At 57.1% G+C, this 27,775-nt stretch overlaps 1 protein-coding gene across 1 annotated transcript; it reads left to right on the top strand.

The window, feature by feature from the left end:
- Positions 1-173: 173 nt before the first annotated feature.
- PLOD1 (procollagen-lysine,2-oxoglutarate 5-dioxygenase 1) lies at positions 174-27,206 on the top strand. The gene is made up of 19 exons (XM_053898953.1): positions 174-345; positions 7,653-7,744; positions 8,848-8,981; positions 9,363-9,526; positions 10,581-10,693; positions 12,334-12,397; positions 13,622-13,719; positions 14,568-14,669; positions 15,719-15,850; positions 17,294-17,415; positions 18,913-19,017; positions 19,400-19,525; positions 19,802-19,943; positions 20,857-20,970; positions 21,606-21,671; positions 22,257-22,361; positions 23,731-23,877; positions 24,653-24,778; positions 26,326-27,206. Exons 1-19 carry the CDS (start codon positions 270-272, stop codon positions 26,479-26,481), a joined length of 2,184 nt encoding a protein of 727 aa, XP_053754928.1. The 5' UTR covers positions 174-269; the 3' UTR covers positions 26,482-27,206.
- The last annotated feature ends 569 nt before the right edge of the window (positions 27,207-27,775 follow it).

Genomic DNA, 27,775 nt, shown 5'->3' with positions numbered 1-27,775 from the left:
CTTCCTGCGGTAGAAAAGCCCCAGAGAAGAACGGGAGGCGGGCGAGCGGGCGGAAGGACCCGGGAGCCGCCCCAGCTCCGCGAGGCCCCAGTTCGGGCGAGTCTGCGGGAAAAGCCTTCCCCCGGGCGGGCGGCGGGGAGGGAGGAGAGGGCGGCGCGACACCGCCCCCGGGGCGGGCTCCGTGCGTGGCAGCCGGACCGCGGGCCCCGTCGCGAAGTTTCCAGACTGCGAGCGCGGCGGGAACGGCCGGACGTCCCCAGACCCTGGCCATGCGGCCGCTGCTGCTCCTGGCCCCGCTGGGCTGGCTGCTCCTGGCCGAAGCGAAGGGCGACGCCAAGCCGGAGGGTGAGCGCGCGGGCCGGGCCCGGGGCCCGAGAGGCTGGTCTGGGCTGCACGGGAGGCCTGGGCTTCCGAGGGGATCCGGGTTCTGGCCGTTTGGCCACTGACTCGCTGGTGACTCGGACAAATCACTTCCTCTGTTGGCGCTGCGGTTCCCACGTCCGTGCAGCCGGGAGGGGAGGGACAGCCGAGGTCCATCCAAATCATAATAGCTCTCATGACAGTAATACCAATGGCTACTGTTTAGGGAGCACTTGTTATCGGCCAGCTATCGGTTAAGCTGATCTCAACCTGCGGAAGCGAGCTCTTCTATTACCCCCTTTTCCAGAGGGGCACACTATGTAAGGTTCTGGAGTCGGCTCACTTGCCCAAGATCACACAGCTTGGGGGCCTTGGAACCAGGATTGACACCCAGGGGTGCCTGGTTTCCGAGCCGGGCTCAGAGACCGTAGGCATCACAGCCACTGGGGTGGGGAGAGGAGGGGGTGGCTCACGTGGCAGAGCCATTTACGCTGTCATATCAGTCCTCTGTGGTCTGCGGGGCGCCTGCTGGGTGGGTCTTAACTCTCTCCAGGTTGCACCTGGGGAAACTGAGGCTCAGACAGGTGCAGTGACTACCCAGGATTGTCCAGTCTTGGAGTGGTTGGTTCTAGACCCACTGGACTCCGTGTCTAGGGTTCCCTCTACATCCCCAGGGCAGGTTTCAGAGTGTGCCCCATCGTTCTGAGTAGGTGCTAGTGTCTTCCCCACCGCTCCTTGGGTCACCTCCAGGGCTGCCTGCTGAACATCTGCGAGCCCGGAGGAGAGCATAGCCTGTGGGCAATCCCAGCAAAGCAGAGCTGAACTGGCCACCCCGACCACGGTTCCCTGTTTTGGCTGCCCTCCTTCCTGAGAACCCGGGAGCCAGAGGAGGCAGGATGGTGGTATAGAAGACCCTCACCAGGGGAGGGGATGGGAACCACCGTTTCTTAGTACCTCCTTTGTGCCAGGTTGTGCCCGAGGCCACACATCTCCTAGCGGTAAAGCCCGCGGTGACTAATCTCCATGAAGCTTGGTGTTCTAGCCTGCAAAGTGGGGGCAGTGGTACCTGAGTCCTAGTGCTCTGACCAGGATTCCAGGAGATGAGGCCTCCTGGTGAGGGTTCAGCTCAATACCTGGCCTACACCGGCATTTTCTTTCTTGGACCCAGCACCGCCTGCTTTCCTGGAGTATCCCAGCAGGGTAGTAACACAGGTCAAAAAAATCCCGTGATGCAGGTGCTGAGCACAGGGCTGGGCTGATAGCGTGTGCCAAAGGCCTGTGGCCTGGGTCCACTCGCTGGCCAGGAGCTAGGCGCCCTATAATAGCCTTTGTTTCCTGGGCCTCTCTTTCCCCTGCTTCTGCTGATGTGGGCTCCCTCCGCCTCAGACCACTGAAGGAGAAAAAACTCCTGCTCCCACAATGAAGCCCACAGAAGTGAGTCAGGGACCAAATCGATGACAAGGCTTCAGGCGCGCTGGCCCCGGCAGGTGACTGGAAGGGACAGAGGAGACAGAAGGGAGTCCCATTAAAGCTGCAGGATTGAGTGTGTGACTGAGATGATCCAGGCAGAGCACCTTGTAGATCGTAAGTAAATAGTAGATTGATGGACAAGAGGTAACAGGTTGCCAGACATGGAGCTAATATCAAGCCCCTCTCAGGTTGAGACCCTTCTCTTCCCTTGCTCTATCCAGATCCTTTTAATAAGTAAGGAATCATTAGCCCATTTTGCAGATAGGAAGACTGAGGGCCCAAAAGGTTAAACACCTGGTCTCGGGTCATGGTAGGTGCTTGGAGGTGGGGTCATTGACTGGGACTCAGACCCGCTGCTCATCTCCGCCGACCCCTGTCTGGATGGGGTGGGGGTGGGGTGCTGTTGGTCAGAGATGCTGTCTGGAGGAGCCTGCTCAACTCTCCCAGGCCCAACTGAGGCGGGACCCTCAGCCTGCTGGCTAGGACAGAGTGGGAGGGTAGTTGGTCCTGCAGGCCCACTGATTGGTGTCCGGAGTGGGGGACGCTCCGGCACCCCCCAGAGAGGCCAGCTCCTCCCTTCCCCTGGTTGGGCTGGGGTGCCCGGTCGGTGCCAGGTGGCTGGGATGGGGCAGCTGCCGAGGAATGTTCCAGTGGGCAGGTTCAGGAATGGCGCTCTTCGCAGCTTGTACCCACACGCACGTGGATTTGGCACATGGAGAGAAAGATGGGGTTTCCACTTTAGGGAGTTCCCAGTTTTAGCGGTGGGTGGGCCCAGAACTGCTCACCTCAGTAGGTACCCAATGTTATGGGGGGAGATACAGCCCTCTGCTCCCAGAATGCCCTATGCTTGAGAAGGGAGACATTGCCCTATGCTGGGGGAGCCCCCAGACCAATGTGGGAGACAGAAAGAGACGGTCGACAAAGCGACATTCAAACGAACAAATTCCCATAGACCTGGTCCTTTCTCCCTTTTGTAGAGACTTCTAGCTGATCACTGCTCTCTCCCTGGGCTCCCGCCTGTCCCTGCAGGCCTCGGTTTGGCCATGGAGAGGGAAGGCCCACCTGGAGCCTGACAGCCGCCAAGTTCCAAGGCTCTGGGAAGTCAACAGGGCGTGGGCGGGGGTCCCGGGTCATGCTGTTCCAGGCAGGGAGTGGAAAGGTCCCAGGAGTCAGGCGGGCCCAGCTGGATGTGTGTGGTTGGAGGGAGTGTCCGAGGAGGACTGAAGGGGCAGAAAGGAGTAGGGCTTCAGACCCAGGGGAGGCACGCCGGGCTCCTGGGCACTGGGAATGTACATCTCCTGCCATTCTGCTGCACCGTTTATGGCTTCCGTTCAAGCCTGGGGGGAGCACGGAGGATGGGGAGGAGCTTCATTCCCACCTCCCCAGAGAGCAGACTGGGTGCGTCATGACCGTGCCTGGAGAGCCATCTTGCGTTCCCAGCCTTCTCTTTGGACCCCAAAGAGGGATCTGTATTCCCCCAGGCCCCCGGGCTCAGCCTGTCCCCATCATTCTTGCTCTCAGCAAGGTGGCTTCTCTGCATCCCTGACCCCCGGGGCAGCACCTGGCCACACACATGCCCTTCTCTCGGGACGTTCCCTATGACATGTGGCACCCGCAGCCAGGTACTATGCTAAGCACTTCACGGACATTAGCTCATTCAGTACTCACGAAAGTCTCTGGAGGAAAGTACTACTATTGTTGTTATGACCCCATTTTACAGATAAAAGGCACAGAGAAGCTAAGTTACTCACCAGCAGTCCGTCTGCCGCTCTGCCCTGCTGCCCTTTGCTCACCTCTGATCCTGGATCACAGCCTGCCTGTCGGGGAAAACCAGTGCTGCACTTTGGGCAGCAGGTCTGGAGGGCCAAGAGCCCTGGGTGGCAGGCCTCATGGGGACCCTGGCTTTGGCCCCCGGTGGGCCGGCCGGACCGGCCAGAAAGCAGGGGGGCAGGGCCCTGGTGCTCCATACCGAAGCCTCCACGTTGACACCCTGTGGCATGCCCTGTGCCCTGGCTGCCTGCCGGGTGACTGGAGCTGAATGTCCACGTTGGGGATGCTTGAGAGAGGGCGGCTGGAAATGCTGGATTCGGTCTGCAGCCTTCCAGGATGTTGGACAGAGAAATGGTGAGGTTAAGAACACAGGCATTTGGAGTTCCAGCTCATTCCCTTCTCCCGGCAAGATTCTGTGACCTGCGGCAGGTCATTTGGACTCTCTGTGCCTCAGTTTCCTGCCTATAGAAGGGAGGGGTAGAACTATCACCTGCCACATGGGATGTCGATAGTTAAATGTGATGACTGTAACACACTTTGTGTGGCATGTGGCTTCTAGCAAGGGCTCAACCGGTGGTAGTGCTTACTAGAGTCACCTGCCCACCGTGCTCCCTAAGGCCAGACAGTATACACCAGACGTCCTGAGTCACGCTCAGTCCCAGCCCCAGGGAGGGGGAGGGAGGCCAAGGAAATAAAGACAGGAGCCTGGCCTGACAAAAGGGACAAGGAACATGTTTGTACTGGTGCATCACCTGCTGGGCAGAGGAAAGAGGGCTTCCTGGAGGACTGGGGCCTCTTCAGGGGAAGGAGGAGTGAATTGTGCAGGCAAGGCAAGGGAATGGGGCAAAGGTTGGGTTCACTGAGGCAGCTTGCGTGGGGGTGGGGGGTATTGAGAGGTAATGGCAGGGTCCCTTGGGGGAGGGGTCTGCCTTGAGTTCTCTTGCTGTGACCCATCCCCGCACCCCTGCATCGGAGCCCCGATCAGGACCGGGGGATGGGTCGGATCGGAAATTTCCCAATGGGCTAACATCAGAAATCACCTGGGAAGGGTAGAAAAAATCCAGACTCCTGGGCCCATCTCAGACCTCTGGTCCTGGAATTCACAGGCTCCCTGTGATGCTGCTATGTAGGCAGGTTGACCCTCTGGACCAGGTGATCTTCTGGAGTCCTCGGCTACTAGATTTGTTAAGGCCCCCATGGGGCACCTGGGATCATCCTGGAAATCAGAGAAGAGACAGGCTGGGTGGGTGGGGAGGGTCCAGCATAGCCTGGGACCTTCTCCTCGACCTCAGCTAGGGTTTTTTCAGACAGATGGAGAGACAGACAGCTGGTCACTGCCCCAAGCCAGGGCAGTGCGTGCAGAGGTTAAGAGAGGGGACTCTGGGTCCAGACTTCTGTGACCACATTCTGGTGCTACCACTTCCTGGCTCCCTTGGGCAAGTTACCATCTCTGAGCCGTAGGTTTCTAACTGTAGAGTGGGGAGTCAGGAGAGTAAAGTGCTTAGAACCGAGTCCTGCGTGCCAAAGGTATTCGGTAAAGGCTAGCCATCGGGTACCTGTTCTTTTGCTAGAGGGGACTCAGGAAAGGAGCCTTGAGATGCCTACCCCCTCAAGCCCCTCCCACCACAGCCTGTCTTCAGGAGCCCTGATCCACTAACTTACACAGACACACACACACACACACACACACACACACACACACACACATGCGGGCTTTGTCCATCTGTGAAATGTGACACTCCCTGTCCCAGCGTTCCCTGCCAAGGACAGGAGGGCCTCAGAGCCAGCCACTCTCTTCTCCTCGCTCGGTGGGGGGGGGGGGGGAGGGGGCGTGGCGGGGGGGGAGGTGCAGGGACACTTAACCATCCTGGCAAGAACTGGGGGAGCCTCTCCTCAAGTGTGAGGAGCAGCACCCCTCTTTCCTGGCCCCCAAGGTCAGGTGGCGAGGCCTCCCCTTTCCATACGCTTCTGTTCTTTCAGCCCAGGCCTCTCTTGTTTTTAGGGGGGTGGGGGTGTATGGGAAGGTCTTACTTGCCTGTGTTGGCCTGGCCACTTGGTGGGTCAGTTCACCCAGGAAAGCATTATGTCCTGGACCCCATGAAACGGTAATAAGTGGTGGGCGGGGGGGTGTCCTACCTCTAAAGGCAGGAGAGAGGTCAGGACAAATCTCAGAAGGCTTCATAGAGGTGGTGGCAGGGAAGGGGTGTCACTGTCACTGGCCCTGGGACCTGGAGGAAGATTAGCGAAAGGGGACAGAGAGAGGGAGCTGGGGCAGGAGGGGAGGAGCTCAGCAAGGTGAGACCCCTGGCTGGGGGAGATCTTGTCCACCCAATGGAGGGAAGGAGTACGTCACTTGGGCCGATCAGGGAGGGCCTTGAATGCCAAAGCAGGGTGTTTGCCTCTCACTGATCAGCACCAGTCATAGCTCTTAGTAAAACCCAACGAGGGTTTTACAGGCGCGATCTCACTGAATGAGTCTGGCATTCCCTGAAGTGGGTAACAGTAGCCTCCCCTTACCCGCGGCCTCGGTTACTCACGGTCAACCAGGGTCCGGAAGCAGATGATCCTCCAGCCTAACTATGTCTCAGTGCCGTGTCATTCAGCTCACTCTGTTTCGTCAAGTGTCTAGGTGTTTCGTCAGGTGTTTAGATGTCACATCATCGCAAGGAGGGTGAGCACGAGAGGCCACATCCACATGATGCTTGTTACCGTATGTTGTTATAATTGTTCCATCCTATTATTCGCTATTGTTCATTCCTTACTGTACCTCATTTATAATTACATTTTATCGTAGATACATACACATAGGAAAAAACATCGCGTATATAGGGTCTGGTACTATCTGTGGAGCGGTCCTATCCGCTGGGAGTCTTGGAATGCATTTCCCGTGGATAAAGGGTTGACCACTGTACTGTTTGTCGTTTGTTTGTTTTTTGTGTTGTTTTGTTTTTTTAAGTCATCTCTCTGCCCTCCGTGGGGCTCGAACTCATAACTTCAAGATCAAGCGTTGCATGCTCTACTGACTGAGCCAGCCAGGTGCCCCTTCGTACTGTGATCTGGAAGGGGCTTCCCCAGGGCTCCCAGAGATGCCCCCTGGGGAGCTGTTTTCAGCAGGTTTTTTGTTTTTTTTTTTTTTTAATGAATCATGATTTCCTTAAGTCGGTGATTAACTCTGATTGCAATCAGAATCAATTGGGTAGCCTTTTTTTTTTTTTTTAATGTTTATTTATTTTTGAGAGAGAGAGCAGAAGCTAGGGAGGGGCAGAGAGAGAGAGGGAGACACAGAATCCAAAGCAGGCTCCAGGCTCCGAGCGGTCAGCACGCATTCCGACGCGGGGCTGGAACTCGTGGACCGCGAGATGGTGACCTGAGCCTAAGTCACATGCTTATCCGACGGAGCCACCCAGGCGCCCCTCAGCAGGTTCTATTGCAGAGGTGAAGCCACGCGACAGAGCCTGAGAGAAGTCTCTTATTAAGGTAGTACAGCTATTCTGGCCAAAGCTGAGGATTTCAAGTCCGTTTCCACTCAGGGTCAACTCAGAGGTTCTCACATGTTGGCGGAGAGGCTCAGCAGGAAAGGCTGTTGGGATGGATTAGCAGTGTGCGCCCTGGGTGCAGGCAGGTGGCCATCCCTGGGCTAATGTCCAGCATCAGCTAGAGAGGTCCCCCTGGTGCTTGGCATTCAGGACGAACCCTTCCCTCCGCCCCCGTGTTGGGGCCACAGCCCCCTAAATCCAGAGAAACCCAGCCCCACCGTGCAAGGTGCAGACGCTTCTGTTCTGGGCGCCTCCTGTCGTGCCATTCAGTTCCCAGGGGGACAGAACCCTGGAGGAGATTCCAGGAGACCCAGGTTCTGTCCCCGCTCTATCATTAACCAGCTGAGTGACCTTCAGTACATCTTTCCTACCCGGGCCCTGGGCCCTTGTCTGTAATGGGTGGACGTGAGGGCACATCCTGCGGGGATTTGACACATGTAGGAACAATGACCTGCTCCTGCCTGTCACCTCTCCTCACCCTCCATTCCCACTCACCACGCCGTCCTCTGTCCATAGACAACCTCTTAGTCCTCACGGTGGCCACGAAGGAGACTGAGGGGTTCCGACGCTTCAAGCGTTCAGGCCAGTTCTTCAACTACAAGATCCAGGTAAGAGGCTCCCGGTGGGGGGAAGGGGCCAGGACAACCGCGGGGTAGCGGGTGAGTCCAGGAGCTGGGTTTTTGCCCTTCCTGAACTGATTGGGGCCACAGGGAAAGCTTCTGGAAGCCCAAAAGAGGAGGATGAGTTAGGAAAAGCAAGAAGGGGAGAATGTAAGCAAAGTCTGGGAGGTGCCAGAGTTGGGAATGTGGGGAAAGTGAGACAGGAGGGCTATGGGGCGATGCTAACGCTAGGGGAGTAGGGCTGGTTTAGAAGGCAGGGCCTGGGAACCAGCATTTTACCAATTCCCTCCTCCCCCCTCCCCCGCCAAGGGATTTTGAGGCGGCCGTAGTCTGGAGATCTTACCTGTATAAACTCTGCTCTAAAGAAACAGAGGCTGAGCTGTCCTCTGGTGTCCTCTGTGTGCAGGATGGGGGCTAAGCCCTGCAGGGAGACATTCCAGTATTTAGCTGAGTGTGCTGAGTGCCTCCTTCTGTCAGGCACAGTGGTAGGCACTGGGGCTGGAATGATGACAGGGCAGACCAGGGCATTGCCTACACAGCTTGCAATCCAGTGGCATTAAGCCAGAAAGAAAATGGATTAGCTCACATGAATGCAGGTTGAAGCAGAGGGTTGCTTCAGGCATAGCTGGATCTAGGGGTTCGAGCTGCATGGTTAGGGCTTTATCTTTCTATCTCCAGGTTCCCTTGGCCTTCATTTGCAGGCATGCTCTCTCTACATGGTGGCAGGATGACCACCAGTCACAGACCCACATGCCTCAGCTTCTCAACCTCGACAGAACTAGACAGACTTTCCGTAATTGGGACAGAACAGTCCCGGGGAAGAGTCTGACAGGCCATGCTTAGGTCACATGCCCAAACCCGTGGCTGGGGGAAGGATAGAACACTGACTGGCCAGGTGTGGTCACATCACCCCCACCTCCACCCCCAGAGCCCTGTCAGCCTCACACACAGTGTAGAATGGTTTCCCCACAGGTGAGGGAGGAGGTGCTGGACAGACAGGCAAAGATGTTCACTGTTCAGGCAGAGGTAGAGTTTTGGCTGACAAGATAGTTCTGTACCAAAAGCCCACATTAAAGGGCCTTTCTCTGTAGGCGCTGGGCCTGGGGGAAGACTGGAATGGGGAGAAGGGGGCGTCATCAGGTGGAGGGCTGAAGGTTCGGCTGCTGAAGAAAGCTCTGGAGAAGCACGCAGACAAGGAAAACCTGGTCATTCTCTTCACAGACAGGTAGGTGGCTGGGGGCTTCCTGGGTGGGGCCCAGAGAGAATATTCTAGAATATTCTAGCCCTTGCAGGATATCGGGGGTGAGGGGGGACTCGCTCTAGCTAAGGTTGCCTACCGTTTGAGGGGGCCTGTGAGCCCAGAAAAGACCATTCCCAGGGGTGGTGAGATGGGCAGGGGGCCCTGCCCAGGTGGGGTGAGCCATGCTTCGAATGTGAGGTGGGGACCATCTCTGCCCAGGGCGGGGTGGCAACGCCACGGGCTGGGCCAAAGACAGCAGGGAAGAGCCGTTTCCCCTGGCGTGGCCCAGGGTGGCGTGGGAAAGGTGGCCTCATGAGCCCCTGCTCACCTCTGCCTCGCCCCCACTTTCCTCGGCTCTGGCCACAGCTATGACGTGGTATTTGCGTCGGGGCCTCGAGAGCTCCTGAAGAAGTTCCGGCAGGCCAGGAGCCAGGTGGTCTTCTCGGCCGAGGAGCTTATCTACCCTGACCGCAGGCTGGAGGCCAAGTACCCGGCAGTGTCCGATGGCAAGAGGTTCCTGGGCTCTGGAGGTGAGGAGTCTGGGCGCGGAGGCCGCGGTGGGGCTGGGCGGGTTCCAGAGGGGTCCATCCGCTGCCGTCGGGACATATTGCCCCCTGCAGTCCTCCCCATCTTGTGAACAGCCACCCATCTGCACAGATCAAAACCAGCGCCACCCCTAAATATCCTCCCTTGGTTGTCCCCCCCCCCCCCCCGCCGCCTCTCAGTCAGCGGGCTGGTGACGCCACTCCCACTTTGAAAGGTCTCGACTCTGCCCTCGTGTCCATCCCCCACTGCCGCCGCCTCACTTGGCTCCCGGCCATTTGCAGTCGCCTCCGGCCTGCTCTGCCGGCCTCAGCCCTCACCCCTTCCAGTCCGCTCTCCACCCAGTAGCCAGGCGCAAAGCCACACGCATCACTCAATGCCTTCTTATTGCATGGAGAGTAAAATCCATATTTTATTCTGGATTCTTCTGTCCAGCCACGGAAGGGGGTTCGTCTCCGGCAGCCACTTCTCCCCATTGGCTGAGAGAGTTAGCACAGTCTAGATGGCCTGGTCCTGGCCCAAGGCTGGGGGTGTTCCCTGGGGTGGAGCCCTCCCTGGCTGGCCCCTTCTCCCTTTTCTCTCCATTCCAGTCTGCACTGTGGCCAAGGAGCTGTGTGGGCTTTTCCCTCTAAGCCCCCGTGCACTGTGTGACCTTGGCCCAGCCTCTGCCCTTCTCTGGGCCAAGTTTCCCAGATAACTGTAGAAAAGGGGCTCCAAGCCTATGTCCTACCAGCTCTGCTCTCCAGGGATTCCTGGTCTGATGAATTTATTCACCACCTACGTGGTGCCCGGCACCTGATTTGGTTCAGGTTAGTGGATGCCATTGATCTTTCTCTGTGAACTCAGGGGGAACTTGTCACCAAGTGGCATGAACTAGCAGGTTGCTTTCAGCCTACAGACATTACCTCCCTTCAATCCAGGAGGACCTCTAAGAGGAGGTAAAGGAGTGGGAGATGAATGAAAGCAGAGTCTGGGAAGAGGCTTCTGGTTTAGAGGCCGGAAGCTAAGTGTCTGTCTCTGTGTGTCCCCCACCAACCGCAGGCTTCATCGGTTATGCCCCCAGCCTCAGCAAACTGGTGGCCGAGTGGGAGGGCCAGGACGGTGACAGTGACCAGCTCTTTTACACCAAGATCTTCTTGGACCCAGAGAAGAGGGTAAGGGGCGGCGGGTGGGGCTGAGGAACAGGGGCAGGGCGGGGGGATCTTGACGCTGGATCTTGATGCTATAGTGGGAGCAGTGCCCCCTGACTCCGTGGGTTGGGCCCCCACTTATTCATTCGCAGATTCGCTCAGGTGCTCAGCGGCTATTTATTGAGCGCCTGTTGTATGTGAGACACTGTCAGGTGCAGGGCAGGAATGCGGCTGCGAAGAAGACAGTGGGGGCCTTCACCCTCACGGACACTCAAGTCAGCGAGGCAGGAGTTCATAGCCTCCTTTTTGGGGGTGATGGTACTGAAAGGAACTGACAGGCTGAGCTGCCCCTGCCCCACCCTGCCTGGGGGGGCGGGCAGGTTTCTGGAGGCTGAAGAGGTCTTGGCCAGACCTGTGCCATGACCTCCAAGCCTGCCTTAAGGGAGGCAGGGGTCATCGAAGGGACTGAAGGTGGCAGGTCTGGACCAGTGTCGCCCCAAACTAGCCAGTGTCCTCCGGGCAGGCAGGAAACTCAGAGAGTCCTTGGGTGGAGGGGGTCAGGATTCCCGGATTCTTCCCTGCTTGTCCCCATAACCTCCATCCATGCGGTGCTGTGCGACCTAGGGTAAGTCACTTCCCCTCTCTCGGCCTCAGTTTTTATTATCCACGAACTAATGAAATGAAACAGCTGGACTTGTGAGGTAGAAACATGAACTTGATCTTTTTAATTCAGTCTTTCCTCCTCCTTCCCCTTTGCCTCGGGTGACATCATTTGCAGAAGCCCAGGGTCCAAAACATAAAAGCGGACTCTGTGGGAGTCCCCTTCCCTCTCTATGGGATGAGGACTGGGCCTAGCATGCCACTTGCCTTTGTTGGCCTGGCCTAGGGCTCCATGAGACACAGCTGGATCTTGAAGAGGCAGCCCTGTGCAGTGAACAGGGACCTCAGGGCCGGGCTCCTGGGGTTCAAATGCCAGCTTAACCAATTATTAGCTGTGTGACTTTAGGCAAGTTATCCAACCTCTCTGTGCCCTGTTTTTTAAATTTGTAAAATGTGGCGATGGTGGGACTTTCCCATAAGGATGTTGTTTGGATTGGGGCGCCTGGTTGGCTCAGTCGGTTAAGCGTCCGACTGCGGCTCAGGTCATGATCTCACAGTCCGTGAGTTCAAGCCCCGCGTCGGGCTCTGTGCTGACAGCTCAGAGCCTGGAGCCTGCTTCGGATTCTGTGTCTCCCTCTCTCTCTGCCCCTCCCCTGCTCGTGCTCTGTCTCTCTCTGTCTCAAAAATAAATAAAAACATTTTTAAAAAATTTTTAAAGATTAAAAAAAAGGATGTGTGGATTAAATGAATTAATGCTTATGTAGTATTAGATCATTGATTGACAGTAAAGTGAAAAACATTTGTTGTCATCGTGATTGTTATACTTGAACCAGCTGTTGCCTTAGATGCCTTCTAATTCTGAAAGTCCCTGGTTCTCTGTGAGTAGAGCCACTGGACCAGTAGATCACAGGGCTCCGAGCTGTCCTGGTGTGCCAGGGCACAGCGGGTGTTGGGGGGAGGAAGGGGCAGAAGTAGGAAGGCAGGCTCCCCACACTGGGCATGATGGAGCCCCATCCTCCACCAGGGCCTGTCCCTGCTGCAGCCCAGTGCTCTCTTTCCTACAGGAGCAGATCAACATCACCCTGGACCACCGCTGCCGTATCTTCCAGAATCTGGATGGAGCCTTGGGTGAGCGGCCCCCATGGGGAGAGGGATCCTAAGAGAGTCATTAATAAGGTGATGAGGATTCCAGGCAGGGCCTGAGCCCAAGGAGGAGAAGAGGCTGGTTTCTCTCTGGCTATTGTTCCAGGAGGTCACTTGCCCCATCCCCAGGTCCCAGAGGCCACCTGGATGTCCTGGGGCAGAGCTGTGTTTCCCTGGGGGTGGAGAAAGGAGGGCCAAGAGGTCAGTCTAAGAGCCTGCGGGACACCAGGGGAGTAGGCAGCAATTCAGCCTGGGAGCAGGTGGGCGATGTACACAGTAGGTACCCGTCCCCAGCCCTGCATCCCTGGTTCTTATAGGTGCTCCTGCTTCCTCTCCTTCCCTGCCCTCCCACCTCCCAGGTGGCTGGCACAGGAAGCTGATGGACATCTTAAGAAAAGAGTAGTTGGAAAAAAAAAAAGAAAAGGATAGTTGGACCCAATAGCTGCTTGGTGATTTTATGGGATAAATGGAATCTTATTTTTTGAGAATCTGATGAGTCCTTTCCCAGGAAGGTGCAGGAAAAGCCATACCCTTTTGCCTATGGCTTCTGGAAGCACAGGAACCTAGACTAAGAAGCTGGGTCCTGAGCGTCTCTTGGGGGAGCCAGGCGCTTGCGCAGAGGGGCCCCTTCACATGGTCACTCACACGGAGGGCCTCCCTCCCCAGTGTCTTCCCAGGCCTCTGACGGAAGACTCCTCTGCATTTGTAACTGTTGGATGGGCTGCTACCTCCTGCTGTCTAATGGGGTCAGAGGATCTGTCAGGATCCTGCCCGAGGGAGTCTCTCCACCAGGACAGGACCTGTCCCCCACCTTGCTCAGGCCTTCCGCTGGGGCTGGCACATTCTCAGTGCTGCTCTCCAGGTCTGTCGTTTGTCGGAGCAGGTGCCCCCAGGCTCTGTCCCTGGAGCTTCTCTAGCTGGGATGTTTCAGGTCTTTGTTTTCTCCCATCTCCTGCTTCTGGCTTGAATAAGTAATCACCATAAATACTGGGGGTTGCCATGGATTCTATGCTCATTATGTGCCAGGAGTGGTGCTGAGTGCTTGCCCAACACAGAGCCCTCCCGCTCTTACCCCCGTTTCACAGACGAGGAAACTTGAGGCTCGAAGAAGTGATGTTAATAGCCCAGAACAAGCCCTGAGCAGGAGCTAGGACTTGAACTTGGCCTCTAGACCTGATACTGGATGTCTCTGTGCTTTCTGACCCCCAGATGAGGTGGTGCTCAAGTTTGAAATGGGCCACGTGAGAGCGAGGAACCTTGCCTATGACACCCTTCCGGTCCTGATTCATGGCAATGGGCCCACCAAGGTAGGGAGAGGCCCCAGCCCCTGGGGAGAGTGAGAGCAGGGCCAGAGGCTCAATTCTGCTCTCACTGTGACCCCACCGCTTCTCCTTGGGGTCAGAGCCACCCCCCTGGGCCCCGCTGCCCCCTGGCTGCCTCTGTCCTCACATCTGAGTTCAGCATGGTGACTTGTTTCCTTGCTGTGACGGTCAGTAATGTTCATCCCTGCCGAACCCCAGGACAGAAAGGAGGTTGCTGACCCCATCCAGGCCACAGCTGGGCTGCCCCAAGTCATCCGTACCCCATCATCCCAGGGCAGACTTGTTTCTTCATTCAGCAAACATTTAGGAAGGACATAAGGCATAGTCTGTCATGAGCAGCACAGACTGGTCCCTGTGCTTCTGGAGCTAAGAAGCAGCTGGGGTGCGGGCCGGACCTCACATGCCCCGGGGAGCCAGCCCTGGCTCACAGCACACTTCTTCACGTGTGGTCCCCGACCCCCTCCACTCCCCCCACCATGTCAGAGAGAAAGGGGAGGGTATTAAAGCAGACTTCCTGCCCCCACCTCAGAGCTGCTCAGTTGGACTCTCTGGGGTGGGGGGCAGGCAGCAGTCTGCATTTTACAAGCTTCTGGCAGATCCAGAGATAAAAGTGTATCAGGCTGCCAGTCCTCCCTGGGCCCCCAGAGCAGCTTCGGTGATCTTCAGGGCACCAGAACATTCTGTCCAAAACCTGCCCCAAATAAAGCCGCATTCCTGTCCCCTTAGAGGGCCGGGGTGTGGGAACACCAGGGGCTGAGAGGGATGTGACTCAGTGGTTACAGGTGGGCGGGGCCAGCCCTACCCCTCGTCTCCGACCCCACGTCTCCCTACAGCTGCAGCTGAACTACCTGGGCAACTACATCCCGCGCTTCTGGACCTTCGAGACAGGCTGCGCTGTGTGTGACGAGGGCCTGCGCAGCCTCAGGGGCATAGGGGTAAGGCTGCCAGACGTGGGGCGCTTGGTCCTCGCAGATGGGGAGGCTGAGTGACTCTGGAAGAGACTGTCGTCTCTGGTGGGAGGTAAAGGGATAACCTTCCCGTCTGGGGTTCCCTCTTCCTCCTCACCCAGGCACCTCCTCTTGGAAGCCTTCTGAGATTACATATGGCTCCTGTTCATGCACACGCCCCTGGCCACGCCAAAGTTCTGGTTCCTTCCGCTTGATTCCTCTCCTATAGCTGCCTTCCACTCACTCACGGATCTTATTCCTCGTTTTTTTCGTTTTTTTGTTTTTTAAGTTTATTTATTTTGAGAGAGAGAGAAAGCATGAGTGGGGGAGGGGTAGAGAGTGAGGGAGAGAGAATCCCAGTCAGGCTCTGTGCTGACAGTGAACCGTGAGATCATGACCTGAGCTGAAACCAAGAGTTGGACGCTAAATTGACTGAGCCACCCGGGCACCCCTGTTTTGTTTTGTTTTGTTTTGTTTTAAAATGTTTATCTATTCATACTAAAAATATATATATTTTTTTGTTCATTTATTTTTGAGAGACAGAGAGAGATAGAGCACGAGCCGAGGAAGGGCAGAGAAAGAGGGAGACGCAGAATCTGACTCAGGTTCCAGGCTCTGAGCTGTCAGCACAGAGCCCAACACGGGGCTCGAACTGACAAACTGTGAGATCATGACCTGCGCCAAAGTTGGATGCTCAACCCACAGCCACCCAGGCGCCCCCTGAACCCCTTGTTTATGGCTCGCTGCAGACCCATGCCAGCCAAGCTGTGTGACAGCAGGCCTGGCTCCAAGTCTAGGCTCACGTGATCTGCCCAGCAGGGACCCCCCACCTCCTCCCGCTTCCTTCTGCTTCCCTGTCAGTCCCTGCCTCTGCCTGTCTCTGCACATCCTGCCTGGAGCCCCCTGGCTCAGGCCCCTTTCCTGCTAAGTCTGCACGCCTCTGCCTCTGGCTCTGGGTCCCTCAGGCCACCCTAGGGGCTCGGCAGTGGCCCGGTGACCACATCGCCAGCCCCTCATGCCGCCCCCTCCCCGTGCAGGATGAAGCTCTGCCCACAGTCCTGGTCGGCGTGTTCATCGAACAGCCCACGCCGTTCCTATCCCTGTTCTTCCAGCGGCTCCTCCGCCTCCACTACCCCCGGAAACAGATGCGGCTTTTCATTCACAACCACGTGAGTAGCAGGCACTTGGCGGGGTCGCCATGAGGCTTGGGTCAAGGCCCAGCCTCACGGGGTGGCCTGGGACATCTCCGGAACTAACCGAAGCATCACTGTCTGGGCCAAATGGAAGTGGCGTTGGGCTTGACTTGAGTCAGACTGGCCGGGTTTGAATCCCAGGGCCACTGCTTGTATCGGCTGTGTGACATTGCTCAACCTCTCTGTGCTTCAGTTTTCTCACCTATTCAATGGGGCTAGAATCGTGCCGACCTCGTGGAATTGCTGCATGGGTTAAACAAGTGGGCACGGGGAACACACAGGAGGGAAGGGCAGGCACATGACAGGTGCTCCTAGCTGTCATCATCGTCATTGTTTCTCTCCCTGCCTCAGTCGGTCCTTCCTGATTCGATTCGATGACAAACTGGTTTTCATTCCCTGCGTACCCTCTGGGGAATCAAGGAGGGCCCTGAGGCCTGCTGCTTTGTGGGGAGCAGGCCCAGGTTCAGTATTCCTAGCTCCTTCCCTCTCCCCCGCTTCCTAGCTGGATAAAGTCCCACCTCATTTCCCTGGCATCCGGGATGCCAGATACGCCGTCGAGTTCTCTCTGTTCTCAAGGCTTCTTGTCTCCTGTAACGTCCTCTCATCCGGCAGCACCCCTTTCTGAGACCTTTCAGCCCCGACAGTCAGCACCCCACTCCCAGGGCCCTGTGGCCACACGCTCGGCTCAGCTCTGCCTGTGTCACAGACATTAGTTCAACTGTGCCACGTGGAAACGGGAGAAGGGTGTCAGCCCTGCCCTTGGGAGTCTCCCCGCTTCCCTGGAGACGTGAATTCTCATTTTTTGTGCAGAAAAAGAAAACTGTCACAGGCAGTCTTTAAAGACCTGTGAGCCCGGTCTGATTTGTCGCCTCCTTACAGGAACCCTGGGACTTAGGCTCAGTTGCCCTCCCATTTTACAAGGGAGGGAATGGAAGCTGAGGCAGGTGAGGTAGCTTGTCCAAGGCCACACAACTAATGGTAGCAGAGCCGGGCTTCGCTCTGAATCCTGGGTTTGATCCTAAAAATCTTGGATTTGTCCGCTTCCCCCTGCAAGGAGCCTGGGGAATGGACTGTTGTTTTTCAAAGTGCAGTCCAAGGATCACGCAGAGCAACTTGTAGCGAAGCAGGTCCCTGGGCCTCGCTCCAGACTGGCAGAATCAACGACTCTGGATATGGGGTCGGGGATGCTGTCCAAGTGACAGAGGCTCTTAAGACGCTGGTGGGCCTGGCCTGGTCAGGGATGGCTGGGAAAGGGCACTCCAGGCAGAAAGGCTGGCATGCGCAGAGGTCCGGAGATAGGAAAGCCAATGGCCAAGAGTGTGCGAGGAATGAAGGGGAGTGGCTTGCAGGAGCAGGGGTGCTGTGGTCCTGGGGTGGAACCACTGTCCCCATCTTCACCCTCCCATCCCCCACCCCTAGGAGCAACACCACAAGGCTCGGGTGGAACAGTTCCTGGCAGAGCATGGCAGCGAGTACCAGTCCGTGAAACTGGTGGGCCCTGAGGTTCGGGTGGCAAACGCCGACGCCAGGAACGTGGGCGCGTGAGTTGGGGGCTGGGGCACCATGGTCATCTCTGCTGACGGTAGTGGGCAGGGGGGCCGTGGTGTCAGGGGGCATCAGGCCAGGAGACAGAGGAGTTCAGAAGGCTGCGTGTGGTCTCCAGCAAGTTCCTGCCCCTCTCTGGGCCTCAGTGTTCCCATCTGTCAAATGGGGAAATAGGCACTGCCCTGCCAACCTGGGGGCTCCTGGGTAGGGCTGAGCAGTGTCATTTGGGTGCAGGAAGCAAATCAGAGAAAGAGGAAGAACTGGAAAGCCAGAAGTAGGTAAACAAGGACAGTTTCGAGAGACGATCTCTGATTTTGCCTTTACTATTAAAACAAACAAGTAATCCCTGTTGACTGTGGAAGAATTAGTCCAGATCCGAGGCTGTGGAACCTCCAGGAAGGTTCTTCTGCCACGCCCACTTGACCCTGAGGTTGTAGCACAGTTGGGCGTGGCTGTGGTCCCACGAATTTTACTTCCGAACACTGAAATTTGAATTTCATACGACTTAAAAATAAGTTTTTTTAAAACCTTTAAAAAAATGTGTATTTATTTATTTTTGAGAGAGAGGTAGACGGAGAGCGAGCAGGAGAGGGGCAGAGAGAGAGGGAGACAGAATCCCAAGCAGGCTCCGTGCCATTAGCACAGAGCCCGATGTGGGGCTTGAACCCCTGAACCATGAGATCATGACCTGAGCCGAAACCAAGAGCTGGATGCTTAACCAACTGAGCCACCCAGGCGCTCCTGAAAATAAATTTTTTTAATGTTTATTTATTTTTTGCTAGAGAGAGACAGAACATGAGCAGGGGAGGGGCAGAGAGAGGGAGACACAGAATCCGAAGCAGGCGCCAGGCTCCGAGCTATCAGCACAGAGCCCGACGCGGGCCTCGAACTCACGAGCCATGAGATCATGACCTGAGCCGACCTCAGACACTTAACTAACTAAGCCACCCGGGCACCCCTCATATGATTTTTATGTGACTCCTTCTGATTTTCGTTTCCCCCAACCATTCAGAAACGTGAAGCCATTCCTAGGTCACGACCTACAATGATACCAGGCAGTGGGCTGGATTTGGAGCACGGGCTGTACGTTGCTGAGCCCTGGGCCAGATTAACAAAAAGAGCACAAGTTTGTAAGGCTTTTGGTACGGGTGACCAAACTACACTTCAGAAGGGGCAGAACCGGTTTACCCCCTAGCCCTGGGCGGTGTACGAACCTGTCTGTGGGCCGTGTTCTCCCCAGTCCGAGGGTTTTCAGGGCACTTGATAGCAGTCGCTGAGCTCCGGGGATTCATCTGGAGAGCCTAACAGCCCAGGGTTTGGGTCTCAGGGTCAAGGCTGCTGGGCCCAACCTGCACCAGGGCTGGCCTGACCCCTCTAAAGACCTTTGGCTGGTTCCCTGTGGTCACAGAGGGGGGCAGGCCTGGAGAGTAAGGCTGCAGCGCTGCTCTGGGACCCTGGGACCCCTCTGCTGACCCCGGAACCCCTACCTGCAGGGATCTGTGCCGACAGGACCGTGGCTGCACCTACTACTTCAGCGTGGATGCTGATGTGGCCCTGACGGAGCCTAAAACCCTGCGCCTGCTGATCGAGCAGAACAAGTGAGGCTGTGGGTGGGCTGCGGCAGGCTGGCCCTCCAAGCCCGGGCCCCCGCTCCAGTCCCCCCCGGCCCCCCGCCACGCCTCTCTTCTCCGCCTTCACCCTGGCCTCACCTCCCACCCTGGGCCTGCCCCAGCCTTGCAACCTTGTCTTGGTCCAAGATGTTCCCTCCTCCCTGCTGCAAGCCGCCCCTCCTGCCCTCCGCTCCCGGCTGCCCTGTTGGAGGGAGCACGAACCAGATGGGCCAACCCACCCCCCTCCAGGCCCCACTTGCGGGTTGAAAGGGCACTCCTCCCCCCTCCCCCCCCCCTCCCCGCACTAATTAGATCTGCCCCAAACTCCCAGTGGGCAGGGAGACTCCCACTGAGGTGCCCCCTTCCTCAGGAACGTCATCGCCCCGTTGATGACCCGCCATGGGAGGCTGTGGTCGAACTTCTGGGGGGCCCTGAGCGCAGATGGCTACTACGCCCGCTCCGAGGACTATGTGGACATTGTGCAGGGGCGGCGCGTGTGAGTACCTGCGGGATGGGAACGCCCTCACCCGTCTTCCCCCAATATTCCCGTCCCTGTTGCCCTCGAATTCCTGCGAAACCCAAAGCAGGGAAGACTGCAGTCAGACACAGGGAAGGACTTCCCGGCAGTTGTCCTGAGCCCATGTGCCCAGGGTAGGGGAATCAAGTCAGCACTCTCGTGCCCTCCCGGCCTCTGACTGCCTCCTCCCCCGGGGCCCTGATCTCTAGCCTATGACGGCCTGCAGCCGCCTCCATCTTCCTCTCTCACCCTTAGTGGCGTCTGGAACGTGCCCTACATCTCCAACATCTACCTGATCAAGGGCAGTGCCCTGCGGGCTGAGCTGCTGCAGACAGACCTGTTCCACCACAGCAAGCTGGACCCCGACATGGCCTTCTGTGCCAATATCCGGCAGCAGGTCGGCAGGGCTGGGCAGTTGGCGGGGGGGGGGGGAGGGGCCGTTGATGGAGAAGGTGGTCTGGATCTTGCCGCCTTAGGCCTCGAGCTTCTGAGATGCCAGGGCCTGGTGGGGGGCACTCGGGGCATCAGGCACGAGGGCTGGTCCTTAGGGTCCGTGGGGACCATTTTAGTGGACCCAGTTTTCACACCGTCTGTTTCATTGACATTTTCAACACAGCCAAAAAACCCTAAACTCTCCACCTAAATGTACCCCGCGTACATTAGATGTACCTTAGTACATTAGAGAGAGAGGGAGACAGAATCCCAAGCAGGCCCCGAGCTGTCAGCACAGAGTAATGTGCCAAAGAGACGCCCTTGCCCTCTCCCTGTGCCCCACCCGATATGTTTTTGTGGTTATTTTATTTTTTAAGAATATTTAGTTTTGAGAGAGAGCGCGAGTGAGCGGGGAAGGGCAGAGATCGGGACAGAGGATCCAAAGTGGGCTCTGTGCTGATAGGCTGACAGCAGCAAGCCCGATATGGGACTTGAACTCACAAACCGTAAGATCATGACCTGAGCCCAAGTCGTATGCTCAACCGACTGAGCCACCCAGGTGCCCCCGACTGTGGTTATTTTTATTTAAATGTGGCAGCATGATGGTGTCTTCCTGTGCTCTGAACTTCAGGAGCAGACACCATTTTTTGCTTCTACACCATCAACATTGGTTCTTTGATTCCCATTCAGTCCTCCAGGAAGCCCTCCTTGATTGTATCCATGTCAGGCCTGGCCGGGTGCTAGGGAGACGAGATGGGGTGCCCGCACTTGGTTCCCTGATCTCCAACTTGATGGACAGAGGAGGCTGCAGCCATGCCTCTCTCTCCTGGGACTGGTGGGGGAGAGGGGCTCTCTTCCATCCGTCCTGTTCTCCCCAGGATGTGTTCATGTACCTGACCAACCGGCACACCTTTGGCCACCTGCTCTCCCTGGACAGCTACCAGACCAGCCACCTCCACAACGACCTCTGGGAGGTGTTCAGCAACCCCGAGGTGAGGTCCTGGGTGGATGGGCAGGGGAGGGAGAGGAAGGGACCCCAGCGAGCCAGTGGTGTAAGGGGACTCCTGCTCAGCCTGAGAAGGGCTGGGGCTCTGAGGGCTACCTGCCACCTGCCTTCCTCCACCCCAGGGACCGTGTGGGGCAGGGTTTGGGCTGGGAGACGCGGGCTCTGGAGAGGCAGCGCCATCTAGTGGAGGGGACACCAGGAGTCAGGCCTGGGTCTGTGGACCCTCAGCTGTGACTTAGTTGAGCCGCTCGACCTTTGGGGTCTCAGTTATCTTAGCTCTAAAATGGGTATACTGTCTGAGCCTCGCTCACTTCTGAGGGTGTCGAGAAGCTCAGAGGAGGAGAAAGTGGTGACGGCGTTCCTAGACATTGTGAGCTTATGGCTGACTTGGGCACATGCACATACCTGTACGCAGACCTGCACACACATGCACACGCGTGTAGGTACCCATGAAGACACCAGCTCCTGCAGGCATACTGTGTGCCCACGTCATACACCTGCACCCGGTGGGCCTGGTGCGTACCCCCTCCCCCAGGCATGCACACATTCACCCGCATTGGAGCCCCAGCTGGCCCGGGCCAGGCCTGAGGACCCCAACCGACTCCCCTCCCCCCACCCCAGGACTGGAAGGAGAAGTACATCCACGAGAACTACACCAAGGCCCTGGCAGGGAAGCTGCTAGAGATGGTAAGGACTGGGCGCCTCTGGGGACAAAGGTACTGGATTCACACCCTGCACCTGCTGAGGGGGATGGAGGGCAGAGGAAGGCAATCAGCTGCCCCAGGAGAGAAGGGGAGGCTCTGGAAGCACTTGGGCAAGAGCCTGGGCAGTGGGCTGGTCCTTCCTCCTGTCGGTACTTCCCAGCTGGAGTCTGCAGGGGCCTCGGGACCTTGGGTTGCTCTCCTGGCCCAGGCGAGGAAGAGGAAAATGTCCCCAAATGTGGTCTCAACCGTGGGCCATGGGCCAGTAGCAAGAAACAGTGCTTCTCTATTTGCCCCAAAGCCTGCTGGGCTGTCCTCCCTCTGTACGCACATTCCCTTCCTGGCTCTGCCCCGGTAGTTCTGTGACCTTGGCTGAGAAAGACCAGCTCTGAGCTCAGTTTCCTTCCCCCTTTAGCAGCTCACGGACCAGGGTATGGGGAAGGGCCTGGGCCACTTGAGGGGCCCTGCCTGTGGCGGGTTCCACAGGGGGGTGGGGGAGGTGGGGGAAGAGGCAGCGGTGCCACCCGGACCCGTGTGACTGAGTCCTCCCCTCCGTCCCCGCCCTCCCCAGCCCTGCCCAGATGTCTACTGGTTCCCCATCTTCACGGAGACGGCCTGTGACGAGCTGGTGGAGGAGATGGAACACTATGGCCAGTGGTCTCTGGGAGATAACAAGGTGGGGGCCCAGGTGCCTGGGCTGGGAAATGTGGGGGAGCCTGCCCTCTGGGCTCTTTTCCTGGCAAGCTGGCCAACCTCTCTGGGACTTTGTTCGCTTGTTTGTTTTAAGTTTATTTATCTATTTAGAGAGAGAGAATGAGCAGAGGAGGGGCAGAGAGAAAGGGGGCCAGAGGATCTGAAGTGGGCTCTGTGCTGACAGCACAGAGCCCGATGCGGGCCTCGAACCCACAAACTGTGAGATCATGACCTGAACCGAAGTCCGCCGCTTAACCGACTGAACCGCCCAGGCACCCCTCTCTCTGGGACTCTTTCGGGGGGTGCTCTGGCACTGAGGAGTAGGGGATTGAAGAAATGGGTTGGAGTATGGGTCCCCAGGCTGCCATGACCGCTAGGTGACTTTGAGCTGGCTTAATCTCACATTCTAGATTTCCAGTTCCTGGTTTGTTATTAGAATGATTTCGCTTCCTTTACCAGATTGGGTGTGTAATGGGGGAGGAACACGCAAGTGTGGGATGAGGAAGAATTAGGGACGTTAAGGCCACATTCACCAGACAGCAGAAGCAAGTAGCATATTGGATTGAGAGGCTGTGTGGTTCCCTGGAAGAGGAATCCCGTACCTGTACTCATCTTAGAAAGTTCAGGGGGCATTTTTAAAGGCACATGAGGCCCTGGGCCCATGTGCCTCAGAGCCTGGCTAACCTTTGACCTGGCAGCTGGAGTAACCAGTGGTTCCGATTACCAGCCTCATCCACGTGCTTTGGTGGTGAGATCATCTTCGGAGGCCAGGAACGGGCATAGCCCATGCTTTCTGGGGTCTGGCCAGCCTTTGTGCTCCCGGGACCAGGTCAGTGCTGGGACTCTAGTGCCTGAGCCAACCTGTGACCCTCTGCACCTGGTTTTTTCTGCGGTGTAGCAAATCACCACGAAGCCTCAACAGCATAAAACAACACCCACGTATCATCTCCGGGTTTCTAGGAGTCCACATGTGGTTCAGCCGGGTCCTCTGCTCAGGGGTCTCTCGAGGCTGCAGTCGAGGGGCGGCCAGGGTTGGGGGTCTCAGGTGAGGCTCAGGGTCCTAATCCAAGCTCCTGTGGCAGAATTCATTCCCGTGCTTCCTCCAGGCCAGCGGGAGAGTCTCTCTCTTCAAGATGCTCATTTAAAGGCACGCCCGGGGCACTCTCCCGTGTGATCAACCCAAAGTCAACTGACTTGTTACCTCAGTGACATCTGCAGAGCCCGTTCGCTTTGCCCTCTGCCCTAACCTCATCCCATCGTGTTTACAGGTGGGATGGGGGCGGTTGGGCAGTCCACACACCAGGCGGCCGTCTTAGAATTCTGCTTACCACGCTCGCCTTGGTCACTTCCAGGACAACCGCATCCAGGGTGGCTACGAAAACGTACCAACCATCGACATCCACATGAACCAGATCAGCTTCGAGCGGGAATGGCACAAGTTCCTGGTGGAGTACATCGCCCCCATGACCGAGAAGCTCTACCCAGGCTATTATACCAGGGTGGGTGTGCCTGGGATGTAGCCAGGGAGGGGATGGGGAGGGAGTGGCTAGGGAGAGGAGAGTGGGGGGAAGGAGAGAGAGTGGTCCCAGCCTGCGGGAGAGGCCTGAATGTTTGGTCTCCAGGTGGGAGTGAAGTCTCCTCCCATGGTAGGAGCGCCTCTGGAAGAGTCCAGGGTAGGGGCAGCCCGTCTTGCCTCCAGCCTGTGACATCACTCCTCTGACTCCTTCCTTCGTGTCCTTAAATCCTGCCTCAAGGATATCTCTGCCCAGCTTGCAGACAAGCCCCCGGCTCGCTGGCCAGCATACTCACTCCTCTCTCAATTTCCCTTTAGCTCCCCACTGAGTACCTGTTGACTGCCCCTTTGCCTTTTGCGCTCCTTCCCTCCCTTGATCACCGCCTCACGCACAAGGCTTTCTCCAGACCCCTGCTTTGACTGCCTGGGCACTGCCCTTGACGGACGAATCAGCAGCCTGCATAGTTGCCATAAAGGGTTGTAAGGATGAGCTGCCTTCCTTCTGCCCTAGCTTCCCTCCCCTCCTCTCCCCTCCCTTCCCTTCTCTTCCTTCCCTTCCTTCTGTCCTTTCCCCTCTCTGCACATCTTTATTGAAAGCCTTCCCTGTGCCAGGCACGGGGGAACACGGCGTTGAACAAACCTGCCCTCAGGGAGCCAGCATCCCAAAGACTGCGTGAGGGGCCCCTCCTCTGCACCCCTGCCTCTCCTGCTCTTCAGCGGCTTCTGTCCAGCCGCTTCTCTTTCCCACCCCCTTGACACAGGCCCAGTTCGACCTGGCCTTTGTTGTCCGCTACAAGCCAGATGAGCAGCCGTCCCTCATGCCGCACCACGACGCCTCCACCTTCACCATCAACATCGCCCTGAACCGGGTCGGCGTGGATTACGAGGTGAGCTGCTCACAGGGTGGTTGGGGCTGCGGGGCCTGTGGGGCCCAGTGCCCAAGAACCAGAGAGAGAGAGAGGGTGCCAGGTCTGTGAGGGAAAGGACTTCAGACACAGTGGAGCGTGGGCACGGGAGGTCAGAAGTCAGACTGCGTAAACCGGCACCTGCCTACCTACTCACCAGCTCTGTGGCCTCAGACATGTTTCTTAGGCTCTCAGTTTCCTCCTATCTTGGCTGGAAAAATGTAGAGGGCCCTCCACACAACTGCTGTGACAGTTCCCTGAGCTCATTCAGGTGGTTGCCTATGGGAACCCGCAGTAAGTACTCAAGGCCTGATAGCTGTTGGTGATAAGGAGATTAGGGTTTCCATCAGTCTCAGAAGGAAGAGGCTGCCTTGGAAATGGCAGGATGGGCTTAGTCAGGGTGCGGGGCTCAGGCTGGTGGTTGGAGGGGAGAGCCGGGGAAACCAGGAGGACGTGGGGTGGAGAGGGGACAGCTCTGGGGGCCTCAAGGTCCCAAGGGAGGCCTCTAGGTGTGCTCAGCTAGGGAGTCATTCATTCATTCATTCATTCATTGTTCATTCACTCATTCCTTAAGCTGCTATTTTTTTTTAAATTTTTTTCTGTTTATTTATTTTTGAGAGAGAGAGAGAGAGAGAGAGACAGAGACAGAGACAGAGACAGAGACAGCAGGGGAGGGGCAGAGAGAGAGGGAAACAGAGAATCCAAAGCAGGATTCACAGTATCAGCGCAAAGCCCAACGTGGGGCTCGAACTCGCAAACCATGAGATCATGACCTGAGCCAAAGTTGGACACTCAACTGGCTGAGTCACCCAGGCGCCCCTCTTTTTTTTTTTTAAGCTGCTATTTTCTAAGCATTTTGGGGACTCAGTCCTGGGCTGGCCACAGTGAAGGACACCCACACAAGCATCCTCTAATTTTTTTGAGAGTGTACCACGTATCAGGGGTTCACCTAGGGGATGGTTTTGTCCCCCCACCCCCTGGGGACATTTTTGGTTGTCACAGCTGTGGCGGTGCTACTGGCATCTAGTGAGTAGAGGCCAGGGGTGCCCAGGGCAGCCCCCCCACAAGAGAAAGTACCACCAGAACCGTGTACTTAAAAAATGTTTATGATGGTAAAGTTTCAGTTACATGCATTTTACCACAGTTTAAAAAACGGGTTTTCTGCCCACAAATGTCCATAGTGCTGAGGTTGAGAAACCTGGCCCTGAGCTCTTACCTGGATCATCTCACTTAATTCTCATGACCCTGTGAGGTTCATGCCTGTTTCCTGGGAGGGGAAACTGAGGCCTGGGTTAGTAAAGCATGTAGCCCACCTTTGCCCAGGGCTGCCTGACTCAAGGTCAGTGCTCTCGCTCCCTCTGTCTTTGCTGAGTTGAGTGTCCTCCTTAGGCAGCTGTGGCTGTCACTCTACAAGGCATCCCTGGCAGACTGGGCTGCGGACACTGGGCTGCAGTGGCTCAGGTGGGGGATAGGGCGGCGGGGGAAGGGCCCAGCTTCCCGTGGGAGAACTGACGCTTCCTGTATCCCAGGGCGGGGGCTGTCGGTTCCTGCGCTACAACTGCTCCATCCGAGCCCCACGGAAAGGCTGGACCCTCATGCACCCCGGGCGACTCACGCACTACCACGAGGGGCTCCCCACCACCAGGGGCACCCGCTACATCGCCGTGTCCTTCGTCGATCCCTAATTGGCCAGGCCAGCCACCTCGGACCTCTTCCTCTTTGCCAACAACCACTGCCGGGCAGCACTCTGGGGTGTCGGGGCCCCAGGGAACCTGGACCAGCCTCCAGGCTCTTGACCTCCATTGCTCTTGGAGCCACCATCGGAGGGATTTGGCCGCGAGCCAGAGGCAGAACACACCTCGTTGGCTGGGGCTTTCCTGGTGCTCTGGACCCAGCCCAGGGAGTCGCCCTGTAGTCAGCAGTGCATGTTCATTGCTTTGTGGCAACTTGCCCTTTCCCACCCATCTTCCTGACATACCCAGTCCTCTTTGTCTGCTTCTTCCATGGGGCGGGACTTGAGCAGAACAAGGGCTTAACCGGCTGCCCAGAGGTGCTCTAGGTGTGAGAAGGGAGCCCTGGAGCTTCTCCCGGGCAGAGCTGCAGCCCAGGACTTCTGCTCCCAGCAGACACAGAGACCGGATCAGATTCACGCCCCCTCCCTGCCCCCAGGACTGCCGAAGCCCCTTCCTCCGTGGCTCCTGTCGTGGGAGCAGAATGTTGTCCCCTGGAGATGATGACTCAGAAACCCCCCTGGGAGACAGGAAAGGCATCGATGCCAAAGCTCCATCCTCTGCGTGGGGGGAGGGAGTGACATGTCCGCACGCTGCAGTGAATCACCCTGTCCCGATGCCTCTGGAGAGAGGGACAGACAGAAACAGGAGAGTTTCTATTAAAGATCATTCACACCACAGAGTGGGAGATGCTTGGGTGAGTGACTGTGCACGTGTCCGAGCGAGTGTCTGCAGGGAGAGGTTTAAGAGCCCGTGGCTGGCAAGAAGGGCTGTGTCAGCAGACCGGGTGGCTTGTGTTTCCCAAACCCAGTCACGTATGATCCCGGTGTCATTTGTGTGTTCTGTAAAGCCTTACACGTGAGCCCGGCGCTGGCCGCCTGGGGCAAGCTTCATCTCTGGAGATCTGCATCAGAGAGAACTCCTGGTGGCCCCCACCACACCCTGGACACACTCTTCTTGTAACACTGATAACACTTCGGGGTGTTTATTAATATTGAGGGCCAACCTCTATCCATCCCTTGCTGTGGGCTGGGCATTGTGTATGTCAGGTGCTCAGCCCTCTGGGGTAGGGGCTGTCATTTCCTTTTTTTTTTTTTTTTTTTTAAGTTTATTTATTTTGAGAGAAAGAGCAGGGGAAGGACAGAGAGAGAGAAAGGGAGACAGAGAATCCCAAGCGGCCTCTGCACCTCCAGAGCAGAACCAGACGCAGGGCTCGAACTCACGAACCACGAGATCATGACCTGAGCTT

Source organism: Panthera pardus, unplaced genomic scaffold (assembly GCF_024362965.1).
Source record: "Panthera pardus isolate Hobbes unplaced genomic scaffold, ASM2436296v1 HiC_scaffold_11, whole genome shotgun sequence".
NCBI classification, from domain to species: Eukaryota; Metazoa; Chordata; class Mammalia; order Carnivora; family Felidae; genus Panthera; species Panthera pardus.
This window is presented reverse-complemented; position numbering and strand designations above follow the sequence as displayed.

Coding starts and splice junctions, on each gene's coding strand:
- PLOD1 (XM_053898953.1), top strand. CDS start 270: ATGCGGCCGCTGCTGCTCCTGGCCCCGCTGGGCTGGCTGCTCCTGGCC. Junction 15,851..17,293: donor GGCTTTTCATTCACAACCAC/GTGAGTAGCAGG, acceptor CCCCACCCCTAG/GAGCAACACCACAAGGCTCG. Junction 19,526..19,801: donor ATTGTGCAGGGGCGGCGCGT/GTGAGTACCTGC, acceptor TCTCACCCTTAG/TGGCGTCTGGAACGTGCCCT.